Raw genomic sequence first — 17594 nt, forward strand, 5'->3', positions numbered from 1 at the left:
AAAAGTGGATCAATTATCATGACACTCTTATTCCTATTAGTTTAACCTTTTTTTCAGACATAATTATGATATTTGGTTTAAATTTGTTATGCGTATAAACTATCATAAGGGACATAAGGGATACACATTTTACACGGGAAGGTTACCATAAATTGTGTCATAGTTTTGGCCTTTATTTTGATTTTCATTGAAATTTGATGAAACAAGTTGTCAAGGTCAATTAGTCAAGGTCAATTTGTCGATAATTAAACAGGAGTCAGATTAGCATGGGAAGATAGATATAAATCGCTTTCACTAAAGTATCTAACATTGAGACAAGTGGAGCGCGCTGTCAAATCTTATTGTTTATTTCACATTATTTATTCTTTATATATGAGCTCTTGAATCAACATTATGTGGTTCTTATTTGCGTGTAAGGTAATACATATTTGCAACATACATACATTATTTTATGTATTTATAACTTAAGTAACAAGTTTTATTTTCTTCATCATGAGCTTGTGCTTTTGTTCATGTAATTATTGTGATGTTTTATTTTCCATCTTGTTGCAGCTCCTAAGCTGGTAATATATGACAATGCTTGTAACCTGCACAAATATTGTCTGAACCGTGATCATTTCTTCTTCCGAGATTCCTGGTGTGTGGTTGATAGGTTTCACTGGGTAAATCATGTAAGTATGTAGACTTTAAATATTTTGCCAATTGATTATATGTCCCAAAGTCATCAAAAGTGTATTTTCAGATCACCTTGCACGAAAAAAACAAGCTATTCAGGTTTTTCATTGATCAGTCTTATAAGTAATGTCTGAGGTAACCTTTCCAAAATTACAACATAATAAGTTAATGCGTGAGTTAAAATAAACTAAAAGCTCCTAATCAGTAACTCTATGTCGATATGTGTCAAACAAATGTGCATTCTTACACTATAACTCTAAAATCTATTTTTGAATGCACGTAATTTAGTTATTTCTTGTTGTTGTACTTAGAAGTTGACAACAATTCCCTCCAACTTTAATTTAAACAAGTTTGCACAACAATAAAATTTGAATTTAAATTAGGTAAAGGTGGTATGGTTTCATTAAGACATGTATCAAGATGACTTGTATTTATTTTACAGGCTGTCACAAGGGTTATATTTTGTCAGCATATGTCCAACACAACAAGGTCAACTCACAGGTGGCAGAACAAAGGAATGCCACGCTGAAAAAACTAAAATCCATGCTTTTATATGGAAAATTTCAACAACCGTCTTAAGCTGTTCCTGTGGTTTAGGAGTATGTTGTCAGCATGGAAAATGGAAAATGTCCTGCCATCAAAACATGCAATTTTATTTGCAAGCCTTGTGCCAATATATTCAAAATTGCAGTAAACACATTATTGTGCAATTTTAGCAGACAGTATTCAAACTCTACCCCATTCAAAAAGTAAATAAAAATGGAGTGAACATTTGTGTGATTCTTATATTTAATTATTTAACAATATGTTTTATTAAAGTAATTACAAACTGTATGAGAGCTTTTGATTTTGACGTGAATGATGCTGTTGACCATGTGAGACAGCACGATAAACTTGCAATTTGATATCATACATATCACATATATGTAAATATCATACATTTTCCTGAATAGCAGTAATTACCTTGGCTGAAGTGGCCGTATTCCGGACCTTGATTAGTCAATATGTTTTGCCTATGGTAGAATGTGATTAAATGTGTACTCCATTAGTAGTATTATTAAATTCACTGGCATTAATGACATTGGTTGATGTAGCCGTATTCCGGACCTAGATCAGCCAATATGTGTCTTCTATGGTCGAATGTGAATACATGTATACCCCTTATGTAGTATAATAGCGAAACCGGTAGGGACAATAAAGCCTCCGGCCCATAATATGTAAGTAATAATAGAACAGAATCGAAATGCACAAATAGTTTATTTACTTAAGCATATTACAGCTCATTGTGATAATCCATGATAAAACAACAACAACAATTTTAGGATCCATGCAATCTTTACATCGCGATACTAAATGTTGTTAAGAAATTCTTAATTTTAAACCATTTGTAATTATAGTACTTATAGGAAACGTTTATTTATTGCTAACACTAGACAGCAACAAATACAATAAGATACAATTAAGATATAAGTTTTAAATCCCTTGCATAAAATTATGTATATTAAAGTAAAAATTTAAAGACTACGATGATAAGATGCCATAGCATAGCCTACATGGATATAAAACAAAAGAATATACACACAAACATCATGCACTGTTAAGAAATAAAATGAGCTAGGCTAATAAAACACATATATAAAACAAAAGCAGCTAAGATATTATAATAAGACTACATGTTTCAAATCAGTTATAAAACACAAGCAGAAGCAAAGCATAGTTAGATAAAAAAACACAATATGAGAAAGCATATCAATGCTGAGCATGCACAAACGGCAATAAAACATACAAACAAAACAAAAGCAACTCAGATACAATAATAATACTGCACGTATCAAATCGGATATAAAACACAAGCAAAAGCAAAGCATAGTAAGATAAAAAATACACACAAAAAATAGCACATAAAATGAGAACGCAGATAAATGCGGAGCATGCACAACTGGCGACATAAAGAACACATACATTTTGGGCCTGTCAAGGTGCGGATCAGTCTCCTGATAGTTGTCCTGGCGCCTAGTATCTGGGGGGAGCGATACCAATAATACCATGCATTATATAATTCTTTGATAAAGATTGTTTGTCAAACGGCCATACCAATAATACTATGCATTATATAATTCTTTGATACAGACTGTTTGTCAAGCGGCCATACCAATAATACCATGCATTATATAATTTTTTGATACAGACTGTTTGTCAAGCGGTCATACCAATAATACCATGCATTATATAATTCTTTGACACAGACTGTTTGTCAAGGAGTCATAACAATAATACCATGCATTATATAATTCTTTGACACAGACTGTTTGTCAAGGAGTCATAACAATAATACCATGCATTATATAATTCTTTGATACAGACTGTTTGTCAAGCGGTCATACCACTAATACTATGCATTATATAATTCTTTGATACAGACTGTTTGTCAAGCGGCCATACCAATAATATCATGCATTATATAATTATTTGATACAGACTGTTTGTCAAGCAGTAATACCAATAATACCATGCATTATATAATTCTTTGATACAGACTGTTTGTCAAGCGGTCATACCAATAATACCATGCATTATATAATTCTTTGATACAGACTGTTTGTCAAGCGGTCATACCACTTATACTATGCATTATATAATTCTTTGGTACAGACTGTTTGTCAAGCGGTCATACCAATAATACCATGCATTATATAATACTTTGATAAATACTGTTTAACAGGCGGTCATGCCAATAATACCATGCATTATTTAATTCTTTGATACAGACTGTGTGTCAAGCGGTCATACAAATAATACCATGCATTGTATAATTCTTTGATACAGACTATTTGTCAAGCGGTCATACCAATAATACCATGCATTTTATAATTCTTCGATACAGACTGTTTGTCAAGCAGTCATACCAATAATACCATGCATTATATAATGTGGAGGACCAGGACAGGGTAGGAGTAAAATGACATGTTGGCCCATCAAATTAACAATGGCATAAGGAAATGCCATCATTGTAACATTCTCTCCATGGAGGTAAAATGGAAATCATTCATCTTAATCCTGAGTCTGGTTCCAAAAAAAACACAAATTGATGCTAACATCTCCATCAATCGTGTCCTTGACCAACCATACTCCAGTTTCTCCCAGTCGGGCAAGCCATATTCATTCTGAAATTGTAAAAAGCAACATCCATATACATGTGTAAAATGTTTTGCCTGAGTTATGAAATACAAAGACAAGTAAATTAGATACCTGATAAACAGTAAAACTAATGAAAAACACATGAGTCTTGAAGAAATGTTCTTACTTAGAGGAATGGCTTTTTAATGAGGAAATACAAAATGCAGCATCCATATAAAACAGCTAGAATACCATGAGCAAATGAATGGTTCTGTATATTCCTTTATTTAACACAGTATCCTATCAAACCAGTTATTTACTAGCATGAAAGGTACATTTGTCTAGTAAAGCATATGTTGTTGTTATGGTGTATATAACAAAAGAGAAAACACTTTGTGCATCTCACATATTTAACAACAAAAACATTCACTTAATTGGCTGCAATAATTTATATTTACGTATGAATGTTGAATACATTGTTATTATAATAAACCTACTTTCATTAAATCTTCCCCAAACTCAATAATGAAGACCCCACAGTCCCGCGAGTTGTTTTGTCGAGGCACCTGAAACAACAGCCACAATAAAAATAAACTCATGAGTTCATTTATATTATTTTTTTTAGGAATTTGTAAAAGTTTGGCATGATTGTCTTAAACAAGTTTATTTCAGTAGTGAATAGATTAAAAAATGTTTTTTATAGGTTGTAAAACAATTGTTGAAATTCTCGATTAACATGTTTTTACATCAATAAATAATGGTAAAAAGGCAATAAGCAGATGTGCATGTTGCATTTTAGTATCTGTATTAGTATTGTTTGATGATATAGAACACACCTTTGGATAAGAGACAGCAAAAACTTGACCTTATTTCAGACTGAAATACCTGTGAAAAAAGGACAAGAATTACCATTGTTGTAATCTTTTTGTATACTTTCTATTTGTATATTGTGGATTGCTTACTACTGTTTATATCTTGACATTAACCTACATTGATCACATTTTAAATACATATTTACATAATAAGTTCGAGACATTAAATGTGTGTAAGTAGACAAACGGTCATTCACATGTATAAATACAAACATTATAAAGTACACATGAATATGGTTTCTGAATGTTGAAGAAATTATTTTTATCTATAAAATTAGTATTGGATTAAATAAAGTGTAGAAGATTTGGTATGTGATTTAAGCTTACGTTTTCAATCCTGTGGCTGCGCCATCATATTTGTTCCCTAGGGAACATATCACTGCCATAATCCGTCTCATGGGGAACAGTGCACACAAAAACCAGTGTACACTGAAATGTAAAGGGCTATTTATATAGAAAGTTCAACTGTGCAATAAATTAACAATTATGACCACGAAACAATGAAAAACTCAGTTAATCATATGAGTATGGTGAATATAAACCGATCACTGGTTCTAAAATGTCAGGTAAGGCATTTTATACTTTGATGTTTCCAAAACTCACAGGTTGGATCATCCAGACTGCCAAGTACCAACATGTTACTGGGATTTAAAATATATATAAAATAGCGAACATAGCTCAGCAATGAATTATACAATATATAATAAGAGCAAAATCTGATGGAGATAACAACATCATCTCAATTATGACATCATAACATGAACAAATATTAAATAAAATTGAACTGTAGTTTTAATACATAAATACAATGTTGTACTTTCGCTAACCTAGCTGAAACATTGCCATTGTAAAAGTTAGGCATTTAATACAAGCCAAACTGGCAATACATGTATACATGTACTTAAAAATAGGTGATCTGTCAATGAAAAACAACTATGAGACCCCTCAACAAGACAGATACCATTATATTAACGTTAAGATTTTCTAAACAAACAAGATAAAATAGCATAATGATGCACTATTTAGTCTTAACAGAGAATTGTATTTATATTTATATAAATATTATACATCACATGTTACCAACCAAATTACTGACTCACTTGTTACAAATGGGCACCAACACTAGCCGGTAATTATCCAACCTTAAATTGTGTAAAAACCGGTCGGCTGCCTGATGGTTGACTGCTGTCAGTGGCAACTCGTCCCTGAGAAAATATAACTCATAAAACAAAAACAACTTTGAGCGGCTTCAAATACAAAAGACATGCCTTGATTAATATAGGTGTCTATCAACACAAAAGTGGCTACTTGTACAAGCACCGAACGTTTTAAGTAAATGGATATCAATTGTTTCAGTTTGTCTCAAATCATCAACTTGTTTTATATACCTGCTGTCTGAATGTCAATGAGGAACCAATAATGCTTTGCCAAAAGTTGTGTCCAGGACATGAACATTCCGAGCTCAACTTGTTGTTTTGGCATGTCTGGAAATGTTGGAACAATTTATAATTCCATACCAAAAACAACAAGAAATAAACAAATACATAATTATAATTTATAATATTCATTGTTAACATTATTAATTGAAGAGATATGCATGCATTAAAACAAGGAGTTATTATAATTATTGTTTGAAACAAGAGATGTGTTTGTTAGAAACACAATGCCCCCTATTGCGCCGCTTTGATTATTTATTATAAACATGCATGCCAAAAATCAAGTTGCTATGATCAATATTGCAAAAGTTATGACCAATTTGAGAAACCTAAACGCAAGTGTGACGGGATTTCAGAAGGACATACGGATGGACGGAAAGACAGACGGACAGACAGACAGTGCGATCAGTATATGCCACCCTACCGGGGGCATAACAAATGTCATACCGCAGCATTATGAGAACTTTTTTAGGTCAATGTCAAAAGCAAAGAAACAAGAACTGTGTCCAGACCACACTGGTGCCCCCACCCTGTACATTTGCTAAATATTGTGAGCATGAAGTTGTTGCAACTACTCATTTGGGTTGCAGCAAAAATTCCCTCATTCATGATCAACGCTTTATGCTTCCAACTTTGTTGGGGGGCACAATAAACAATAACTTAATTATAATAAATAATATTTTTTAATAACATAATTAAAGTTATATGCATGCATTATAACATTGAGTTATTAAAATTACAGTTTGAAAAAATGTCATACCGCAGCATTACGTTAACAATGCTGTCATCCAGCCATTGCCTTCTTTCTATTCTTTCTACTTCGCCTCTCCACACATCATGGCCATAGCAGGTCAAAAGAAGGCCATCAGCTCCAGATAGCTGGGCAAACCTTTATTTTAAATCAATATAAATATGTTGAAAAAGAATTGTGAACTGCAGATATATTGTTCCAATTATGATTAAGAATGACTAGTGTTGCAGTTTCATAGGATCGGACACTCGTTGTTATTTTTTTTATACCATATATATCATTGGATGAGATCAGGAATTTTGTTAGAAAGCAATCCTTTAATTGGCTAACTAACCAATAAATAACCTGTTAAATTTATAACTCCAAAAGTTTTTGTAGGGTGTGACAACATTAGATGTTGCAACATCATTGCAGCAAAGTAAGGTACCCGGTAATGTATTGAATTGGAAACAATATGTATAAAATTAGATGACCTATTGTTGATTTTTTTTTATTGAAAACACATTGTTCTACAGGGCAGGTTAAATAAACGTTCACATTCATTTAATCAAAATACAGTCAACGTGTTGCTAACCGCTGATAGTATTGTTTTACAAACATCTATTATTATTTGCTCTTCACGGGTTTTAAAGCAAGGGTTGACAGAGCGCATCGCAGGTACCCAATAACTGGCCATAACTCCACTCGGCACTGTCATATGATGACACGGTGCCTCTACAACTTGTGTATTAATGTACGCTGCTTTTGAGAAAATTGAACAGAAATCTTGTTAAATGATCAGGCCCCAAATCAACACTTTGCAGAAAAATCGGGGCCGGAGGCCCCACTTCCAACACTTATGAAATATAAATACAAATGTTTTTTTATGTTGCACATTCACAAGTAAGTATGTTAAAACCAACGCGATGCAGCAACATTATTTTTGTACCTCCGCACTTTCTGAACATCATTTTTGCCCCTTGGCAGACTAGTAGAGCTTCCTGTAATGTATTTCATAAAATAAAAAAATAATTACTTTAAATGTATAATTCTGATGACTTCTTTCAAGGATATAGCAATTAGAATACTGCAATAGGGGAAATTTCATAAAAAAAGTATACAATAAAATGTCTTTAAAATGTCAGATAAATTATTACAAGAAAATGCTAGCACTAACGCACGCACGCAATTTTGTTATTATTTGGCATGTTTTAAATGGCAAGAAGGCAGTACTTTTTGTGCTCACTTTGCACTGTTGTTATGTCTCTGTGAAGAATCCTACATCAAAGCCTCCTAGAAAGAAATAGGACAGAAATTAGGATTGCTTTTTTATTATTTATACCCTTGCAAGTTGATTTCCCGTTAGGATTGTAGTTGCCTCGCTCTCTTTAAGTAACATTTTTTTTAAAGCACACATTTAAACTACAGCTATTTGGTAAAGCCAAATAATAACATTAACATACCTCTCCACATGCTCTTTTCTGTTATGGCATAATGGTTTTCCCTCCTGTCAATGAATATTGACTGCACACTGTCAATATCCATGCTGCATGCATGCACAGGGTGGGTAAGACACATTTAATTGAGATGCCAGTGCACCCGCCAGAAACAAGAACACTGATGGACCTCAAAAATGTGTTAAATCTTTGTATTATATACCTGCTTTATGTTCCCAAAAACTACAAGTTGTATCAATCCGTAAAATACAGCTGCACTGAAAAAAATAAAGTATTATGCTACTCGCTTGTTTTCCAATTCCGTATTACCATACTAGCCAGACTCAAAAGCTAGGTCACGAGGTCAAAATGTTTATCTTGATGAAATCTGGCTTGGGAATGTATTTGGGTCATCTAAGGTCAAAAACTAGGCCACTAGGTCAAAAACTAGATCAAATAATAGAAAAACCTTGTGTAGACAATAGAAGTCGCAGTTTTCATCCAATCTTTATAAAATTTGGTCAGAAATATGGGTTGGGATTATATTTGGGTCATCTGAGGTATACAACTAGGTCACTAGGTCAAATAATAGAAAAACCGTCAATAATGTGTTTGTGTAGACAGTAGAGGTCACAGTTTTCATCCAATCTTTATGAAATTTGGTCAGAATGTTTATCTTGATTAAATCTGGGTTGGGATTGTATTTGGGTCACCTGAGGTCAAAAACTAGGTAAATAGGTCAAATATTAGAAAAATCTTGTGTAGACAATAGAGGTCACAGTTTTCATCCAATCTTTATGAAATTTTGTCAGAATGTTTATATTGATAAAAACTGAGTTTGGATTGTATTTGGTTAGTCAGCTGAGCGATTCAGGGCCATCATGGCCCTCTTGTTTTTTATTTTGATAAAGGTTTTGAATTTGTTTGTATGGAAATCAACCAGTTGTAGTAAACTATCTTTTGACATATTTCTGTCAGATGGTTTCTGCAGTGTCCTATCTCCAGTAAGAACATCCTCCATCGTGACATCAAGGACGAGAACGTGATCCTCAATGAGCAGTTCCAGATCAAGCTGATAGACTTCGGGGCCGTCGCAATCCTGAAGCCGGGCAAACTGTTCTCCACGTACTGTGGGACACTGGAGTACTGCAGCCCTGAGGTCCTAATAGGAAACAAGTGAGTGCACAATTTGAAGCTCTATCTGGGAATACTGGCCTTAATGCATGGGTGTAAAGTGTGCAGTTGGCACATATGCTTGTTTTGGACGACACTGTCCACATAAACTGAATTTCAGCTTATAAGAGAGTTCTTTTAAAAGAAAAATGCCATTTAAGCGGAAAGTGTCATCCCTGGTATGCCTGTGCGGACTTCACAGGCTAATTTTGGGTGGACACTCTATGCACATGTGTTAAGCCCAGCTTTCCGATAGCAAGGCGCATTTCATCATAACATTCGTAGATTTAGAGGCCTGGGCTGGTATTCACTGAGCTTCTTGGGAAAATTGTAACTTAATAGTATTCAAGTTTAAATTCTGATTTAAATACCTAAAGTATTCATCACTATAGCAATGTTGACTTGTTTCAAACATACAAATGTTAAAGTATCGAAAAATAACACATCCAGGTTTTTTTTTAATTTAAGGAATTTCCTCTATTTGTGTAGTCAATAAGCCATAATTTGTCTGCATTTCATTGTCAAGCAAAACCATTCTTTCGACTGATGCCTTGTCTAAACCTCAGGTGATGTAATACACTTCATAATAGTATCTTTGGTCTTTTCTTGGCCATGTGTTTATATTTTTACCTGCCGAATAGCAGCGGTAAATATATTTACAAAATGAGACTTTTCAGTTGTTTTCTATTTTTTTCCCCTCCTCCAAACCAACAGTTTAAGGAAAAGATAATTTCTTTAAAAGAAACTTGCTTTGAGGGTGCCTTTATGTTGAGAATGTAATCTGTTAAATTACTGTCAAAACAAACCACTTCACTATTACCAGACAAATTGGTAATGTTTCAAAAACATATTTCTTAACGCTTCTTGTTCAGGTACTATGGACCCGAGCTTGAAGTATGGTCACTAGGGGTAACACTTAACACGCTGGTATTTGGAGAGAACCCATTCTTTGACGTGGAGGAGACAATAAAGTGTACCTTGAAGCCACCTTTTGTTGTTTCTAGCGGTAAGATGGTGTAGAATATTGTAGCATTGGTCGGAGTTGTATTGAATATGTTTTGTATTTTAAATAACTTAAAATGTACAAAGTTTGATAATTAGATCGTTGTGATTCCCCAAGTGTTTAAATAAAATTGGGTATTAGAACACGTTTAACTTTTGTTTTATATACCATTGCTTTGCTTTAGGTATATTTTTTAGTTAATAACCAATTTCTCATTTCTGCAGTCTGATGGCAGGTATGTATGTTAGTCTTGTATAAAGTTACTTTATAACCACAGACTTTGTATCATTTTAAAAAGATGAACTTTAACTTAAAATTGCAATAATAATCTCTAGACATCTTCTACTTCTACAACAGGTTAAAACTTATTAATCATCGTTCTTAATAACAATGTTTTACTACCTTATGAACGCTGTCAATTAAAATGGATATGTAGAAACAATAGTTTTAAATACAAAAGTTTGACTTAAGGCTGTAAAATAGGATTTGTAGACATTTACAAGATATTTCCCCAGTCAGTTCAGTTTGAATAGTAAAACTAGTAGACCATCCTTAAAAAATGTATTGTTTTGTTCACCGGTATGTAGACTTGACCCTTTTGAATTCAAGTTTGACACTTTCTGTAATCTGTTACCTTATTAGAAATATTTAGAAAGCATAACCAAATGTCTGACCAAAGTCTATTCAATATGATTGGAAAACATTACTTACTATTAACTACTCAGTTAAGGAACTGGTATGAATTGTAATAATCTAATACATGAAAGGACATCATGGCGTAGTGGATACGGTGTACTTCTTGCCACTGGGAGGGTTCGATCGCCACTGTGGGAGCGTTCATAAGATCTCCCCAATAGACACCAAGTACTGGTTCTAGTCCCAGGAAATAGACTCGAGAGCTGAAATAAATAGGTTTAAACTATAATCTGAAACCAGTTTAGAAATTCACTTCCATCTATTCCCAGTCAGTTGCTCATATGAGCTTTGTTCTGGGAAAACTGGTTTTAATGTTATTGCCTAAGTCCGCACAGGCTAATCTGGGACAACACTTTCATGTAGTTTTTCATTTAAAGAAGATGTTTTCTAAACTAAAATTCAGTTTAGGTGGAGCTTATCATCAATGATTAGCCTGTGAGTACTGCACAGGCTAATCGAGAACGTCACTAAATGCAAATAAATTTAGCCCAGTAATTTTAGTACGAGGCTTATACAACTGTTTTCAGAGCTAATGATGTTGCTGTGCTGGTTACTGCATCCTGACCCTAAGAAAAGAGCCACAGTTCCCAGCCTCGAGCGCAACCACTGGGTCAAGCAGAAAGTCGACATCAGCAGATACCGATGGGAGGAAGTGTTACCTAATAGTGGTATGAAAGTCATTGAACATCAATACTCTAAAATCATAATTATTTGTGCAACATTAAGTTTGCTTGATTGAATCGGTAGATCGAATTTAACATAGGAATTTGATTGCTGTAAATCCTGCGAAGCCACGAATGTACGTGTCAACAAAAGTATTTTTGAAAAACCACGAAATTTTGTGCTGATGAATATAGATGATTTTACAGTATTATTTATTTTACAAAAAAGTTGTAGGGGCTTTTATGGAGTTGGATACGTTATGGCATGATGGTTGGTTTGTTTGTGTGTTTATTTTTTAAGTCTGTCGCATTTTTTCTTTTAGGCCGTTCTTCTTTGAACGACTGACAGACTGCCATCTTTGATATTAGTTTGTTCTGTATAATATGTTGATTCAGATAACACCCAACCGAGTAGTAGTGTGTGAGATCATTCTGGTATTGATCAGTTTTATACTGGTCACCTTTGAAATGCTTGAGGAAAATTTTTATCTGAATAAGGACAAAATTAATGTTAACTGATCTTGTTGCCTTCACCGTATTCAAAAAAGCCAATATGAAAATCCTTGAGATAATTTTTATTAAACTCTGATGTAAGAAAAAAGGACTTGTTGTTGGGAAATGGTGATAACAATTTAGCAAGTGGAACTCCAGGGGTACTGCGAAAAAAATTCACTTTGAATGCAACAAATATCCTCTAATTTTTACAATTTTGAGGAGGAAATAGGCATCTGAGTTCAGCATTTATTGCAGGAAGTTATAGTGCACAATTAAGCTCTTACAATGTAGTTAGAGAAATATTTTCATGTGTTGAAAATGCAAAAAAATAAGCATAAACAATCTCTAAACAATTGGTTAACAATGATTTTTTTTTGTTTTGTGTGTGTATCAGTTTGAAGATATACTTACACGCATGCATGCAGCTGGATTATGTTTGGATCCTGATTGTGTCTCATCACTTCTTTCTTAACTTACCTACTAGAGTCACAACAATTGGACAAAATTTATCACAATTTTGCATTTTCCAAACCATTTCAGAGTTCCATGGTAACACTGCCTCTGACAACCGGCCTGACTCCCCGGGTGCAATCCCTGGTAACCATGGAGACGAATCCCTGGATGACCTCAAGTGTAACCTCATCAGCAAACTCAACTAGGAATAAGGATTTACTAAAACTGTTAACAGCAGGGGGGGGGGGGGGGTGATTTTTACTCCTTTCACCTGATTGCCTCCCTTTCAATGTCAAACTTGTTTTACTGATAGTTGTTGCGCCTTATTCTTTTTTACAATTGAAGAGTTGAGTTGAACCCAGTAAGGTGGATAAGGCATTTCTCTCACCTGAGGCAGTTCTTAACCCATTCCGACTCAGAAGCAAAGTGAAAATGTGCAAACAGCATAAAACCAGAACAGCCTGTGAGTAACTCGCAGTCTGTTCAGCTTTTATGCTGTTTGCTGCTCATCAGTTTCTAATGGTTGGAACTGAAACCTTTAAAAATTGGATCTAGTAAGAAAGAGTTTTAATAAAATGTAACTTTCTGAGGGACTACAAATGCGTAAAAATACGTATCTAAGTGGTAAATGGTTAACCTGACACCCCTGAATACTATTCTATAACTGTTACGTGGCAGACATGCAAAATGGTTGAATACACAGTTGGATACGGGGTCGGGTAACATGCACAATATTATGGTTATTTGACAAACGAGGTTTTAGTACTGTAAATTTTGGTATGAAATATCACTTGCAATACTCTGTATGGCAGCTATGCTATGGCACTGCATTGAGGACAGTTAATGCCTTAATTTTAAAACTTTTCTGAATATTTATAAGATGCCAACAATATTTGTCATTAAATATCTTATTTGAATTATTTGAATGATTGTAAATTGATTGCAATTAGTTTTATAGGAACATTTGAATGAACTTAATATTTTGCGCCAGTAGCCTCTAAGGTTCAATTTTATACCTGATTGACTTTTGGCATTTGATAATAATTCAACATTTTTATGTTGCAAGTCTGACTGTATTTGAGTAAATTGCGCAATATATTACAAGTGTTATATGATATGACATCATCCTTTCTCAGGACCTTGAAATAATTGTGTCCAAATACTAAAGACAAAGCAACTTACTGGTTGTGATCATATAACATGCATGGTGTATGGGTTTCTATTAGTCACATTCATTTGTAACAACCATTCGGTATCTTCTAGGTGTCTAGACACTTCCTGTTTACAGGTAAATTTTTATTTCGCTGTTTGGTTTAGATGTGTGCTACTTGGTAAACATACCTCCAAAACTATGCATTTATCTATTTGTTCTGAAAAATATGTTGGAAATATGTCTGAGTTTGTCACATGTTTTGATTTGAATACCCAACAGTTTGTCGATGGGAACACTGTGGGTCACACTCTGCTTTGGATTTGGCTTTATGTATTGTCACAGCCTACTGTCTAATACTCTTACTCTTAATGCTCTTATGAAAGTTAAATAATTATATGCCTTAAAAATATGTCCATAATAGTATTCATGGTAAACATCTGGTATTCTTGATATTAAAACGAGGCTCGGGTATTCTGGATATGAAAATGAGGCTCTGGTATTCGGGAAATGAAAATGGGGCTCAGGTATTCGGGATATGAAAATGGGGCTCAGGTATTCTGGATATGAAAATGGGGCTCGGGTATTCTGGATATGAAAATGAGGCTCTGGTATTGGGGATATGAAAACGGGGCTCGGGTATTCTGGATATGAAAATGGGGCTCAGGTATTCTGGATATGAAAATTAGGCTCGATCTGAGGACACAGAGCTTAATTAATGTGCTTACAGTGTCATGCCAGATTAACCCGTGCAGTCCGCACAGACCTATGAAGGGCGACACTACGCTGTTGTGGTATTCTTCATTTAAAGGAAGTATCTTCTTAGCAAAATACAGTAAAGGCAGAAAGTGTCATCCCTGATAAATGTGTTAGGACTGCACTGGCTAAACTGAGACAAAACTTTGCGAACATGTATGAAACCCGGTTTTACAAGAGGGAGACTTAAAAGTATGTGTGCGGCAGGGGCCATGTGTGAGGCAGGGGCAATGTGTGGGGCAGGGGCCATGTGTGGGACAAGGACCATGTGTGGGGCAGGGGCCATGTTTGGGGCAGGGGCCATGTGTGGGGCAGGGGTCATGTGTGGGGCAGGGGCCATGTGTGGGGCAGGGGCCATGTGTGGGGCAGGGGCCATGTGTGGGGCAGGGGCCATTTGCTATGTTGAATTTTTGTTTGAGTGGATTTTAGTCTTGTGATGTGCAATATGTACAATATGCCGTGCTCTATGAAAAGAGAGTTTATTGCATGTGCGTAAAGGGTCGTCCCGGATTAGCCTGTGCACTCTGCACAGGCTATTCAGGAACAACTCTATCCACTTGTATGATATTTTTTGTTTAAGGAAAGTCTCTTCTTAGCAAAAATCTAGTTTAGGCGGAAAGTGTTGTCCCTGATTAGCCTGTGTGAACTGCACAGGCTAATCTGTGATGACACTCTACGCACATTCATTAAACACCTTTTTTCACAGAGTGCGGCCCAAATGAATGGATAGACTGAGGTCATGTTGATATGCTAAATTCTTGCTTAAGGTCATATTCTATATCTTATTGGATTTTTTGTATTTGAACAAACTGGTTTTTGATGCTGTATAGCCTTTTTATTTTAATTTATTCTTTTCTGTCATTTTTCTGGCCTAAAACATAAGAATTAGCAGTGTTTGAAATGGCAATTGAGGCGCAAATGTATATAGTTTCAGTTTTTGTAGACACGCTACTGGTAGATATTAATTGTAATTAGAATATTTAGTATATTTAGTGCTTATGTCTTTGTTATTTAATACTATGTACATAGTGTACATTGTTTTTATATGTTGTGAAGAATATAGTGTTATTTTTATTTATTTTTAAAATGGTTTTGGTTGTGTTCTTGTAAAGCATAGTTATTGTTTCGTGATGTTTTAAATTTATAGCCAGCTTGAAGATTTGGTTGTAAAACATTGTTTTGTGCAAAGTAAAGTCATGATTGATAGAGGTGTGATTTTCTTACCTACAACAGTTATATTCTTTGTTATCTCATGTATACATAGATTCATGCGGCCTAGTGCATATTCAGTTTTCTTACATTTAAAATGTTTCAATACGAACCAGTAGTCAAAGTTAAAAAATATGTACTTAGCAAAACGGGAGGCATGGTATGTTATTGCGCAAGGGGGGGGGGGGGTTAGAGGGTTAGGGTAAGGGTTAGGGTTAGTGTTAGGGGTCGGGTTAGGGTTTGGGTTAGCCTAAACCCAACCCTAACCCGACCCCTAACCCTTACCCTAACACTTTTTTTGGGTTATCACCCCTATACCATGCCTCGCCCGTTGTAGTTTTCCGCCTCCCATAGCAAAACAGGTTTCCAGTTTATTCCAATAGAACTTTACATGTTTTTCATTACTATCATAGGCTACATGCAACTAAAAAGCTAATGGGGGACCATCATTTATTAACCGATTTATAATTCACACATACAACAATATTTACATGCTTTATGTACTTTTTGCCGTAAAAAACCTAAATAAAAAAATAAATTACAGTTGATTTTGATATAAGGCATAATTTAATTACGCTTATTTGAGAAGCTTGGAAAAGTCCTGGAGAGCTGAAGTTTTAATTTTGTTGTTTTTATAATCTTTAAAATTTACCAACAGTGTTATTTTTTATTTTAAATATTATTTTTTTACCTTGTATTTGTTTTCCAGAAATATAAATATATTTTGTGTATTTAGTGTTTTATGATATTTAAGCAATGTCATTTTAATGTTTACCTGTTTTCAATTATAAAAATTCTGACTAGTGAGATTAGCTTATTTTTTGCTTTAGTAAAGTTAACATTCCATTCAAAAATAATGATATATGTTTGTGTCAAATGAGGCAACAGTAACAACAGAATATCAATATTTTGTATGTTGTCTTTTTTAAAGCTTACTGTAGTGATATGTATAGAGTTTTGTAACTTACCTAGAGCTGCTAGTATTATAACCTGGATCTGGCTTCGTTATATGACTATATTTATGCTGCATTTAATTAAAAAAAAGAAGCTATGTTGATGTTTTGTTTTTCGTATCGCATTGCACATAAACATAAATCCAACTGATTCCACTATTTACAAACCAACTGAATCATTATGAATTGTTTCTCCTGATGGCTAAAAGTTACTGGGGTTTATTCAGAGTTTTAAGTGACAATGTAATTTATTTTGGAAGTTACACAAATTTTATCTGACTATCTTGATTCGAAATAAATTAGATTTTGCCATAGTGTTACAGTTGTTGGGGTCCACAATATTCGTCACTTTGCTGGCTTCTGAGGCTTTTAACCCTTTGCATACTGGGTAATTTGTCATCTGCTAAAATGTTGTCTGCTGAATTTTTAAAATTAGCATTTTCTTCGATTTCTTTTTCAAAGAATACTATCAGAATAGCAAATAGTCTGGATCCTGATGAGAAGCCACGTTCTGTGGCGTCTCATCTGGATCCAAATTGTTTGCAAAGGCCTTCAAAATTTGGTTCCAGCACTGAAAGAGTTCATATCAAACAAGTCTGCCTGTGAATTGTTCCTTCTCACAGAAACTTACTGCCAGGTTCACTCTTCATTAAATTCAAACTTATGTCATGTTTTCGGGACTTTTTTGCGGACAGAGACTTTGCCAGAGTATAATGAATAATTTTGGGTTTGTGTACGTTCTAACATGTAGTCGTTTACTCAGCGTGTCTGTACAACT

General features: G+C 34.4%; 3 protein-coding genes across 22 annotated transcripts in view; 2 read left to right on the plus strand and 1 right to left on the minus strand.

The window, feature by feature from the left end:
* Positions 1-16860, plus strand: part of LOC127847053 (uncharacterized) — a 164039-nt gene extending 147179 nt beyond the window's left edge. For 2 of the 9 annotated variants that reach the window (XR_008033803.1, XR_008033805.1), the window contains one exon: positions 14454-14911. Coding sequence is in view for 2 of the 9 variants with exons in the window: in XM_052378600.1 (XP_052234560.1) it covers positions 11666-11806; positions 12836-12954 (260 nt within the window). In the remaining 7 variants the exon portion in view is untranslated. Of the gene's footprint in view, positions 1-11665; positions 11807-12835; positions 12984-13145; positions 14912-16225 lie in introns of those variants that run through there. The other 7 variants (XR_008033804.1, XR_008033806.1, XR_008033802.1 and 4 more) reach the window with 7 other exon arrangements.
* LOC127847065 (epidermal retinol dehydrogenase 2-like) overlaps positions 1-17594 on the minus strand; it is a 261377-nt gene that overhangs the window by 99076 nt on the left and 144707 nt on the right. The gene's annotated exons all lie outside the window — the stretch shown is intronic.
* The window catches only part of LOC127847058 (uncharacterized), a 270689-nt gene that overhangs the window by 68339 nt on the left and 184756 nt on the right, over positions 1-17594 (plus strand). The window lies entirely within an intron of this gene.

This window comes from Dreissena polymorpha, chromosome 10, assembly GCF_020536995.1.
Source record: "Dreissena polymorpha isolate Duluth1 chromosome 10, UMN_Dpol_1.0, whole genome shotgun sequence".
NCBI classification, from domain to species: domain Eukaryota; kingdom Metazoa; phylum Mollusca; class Bivalvia; order Myida; family Dreissenidae; genus Dreissena; species Dreissena polymorpha.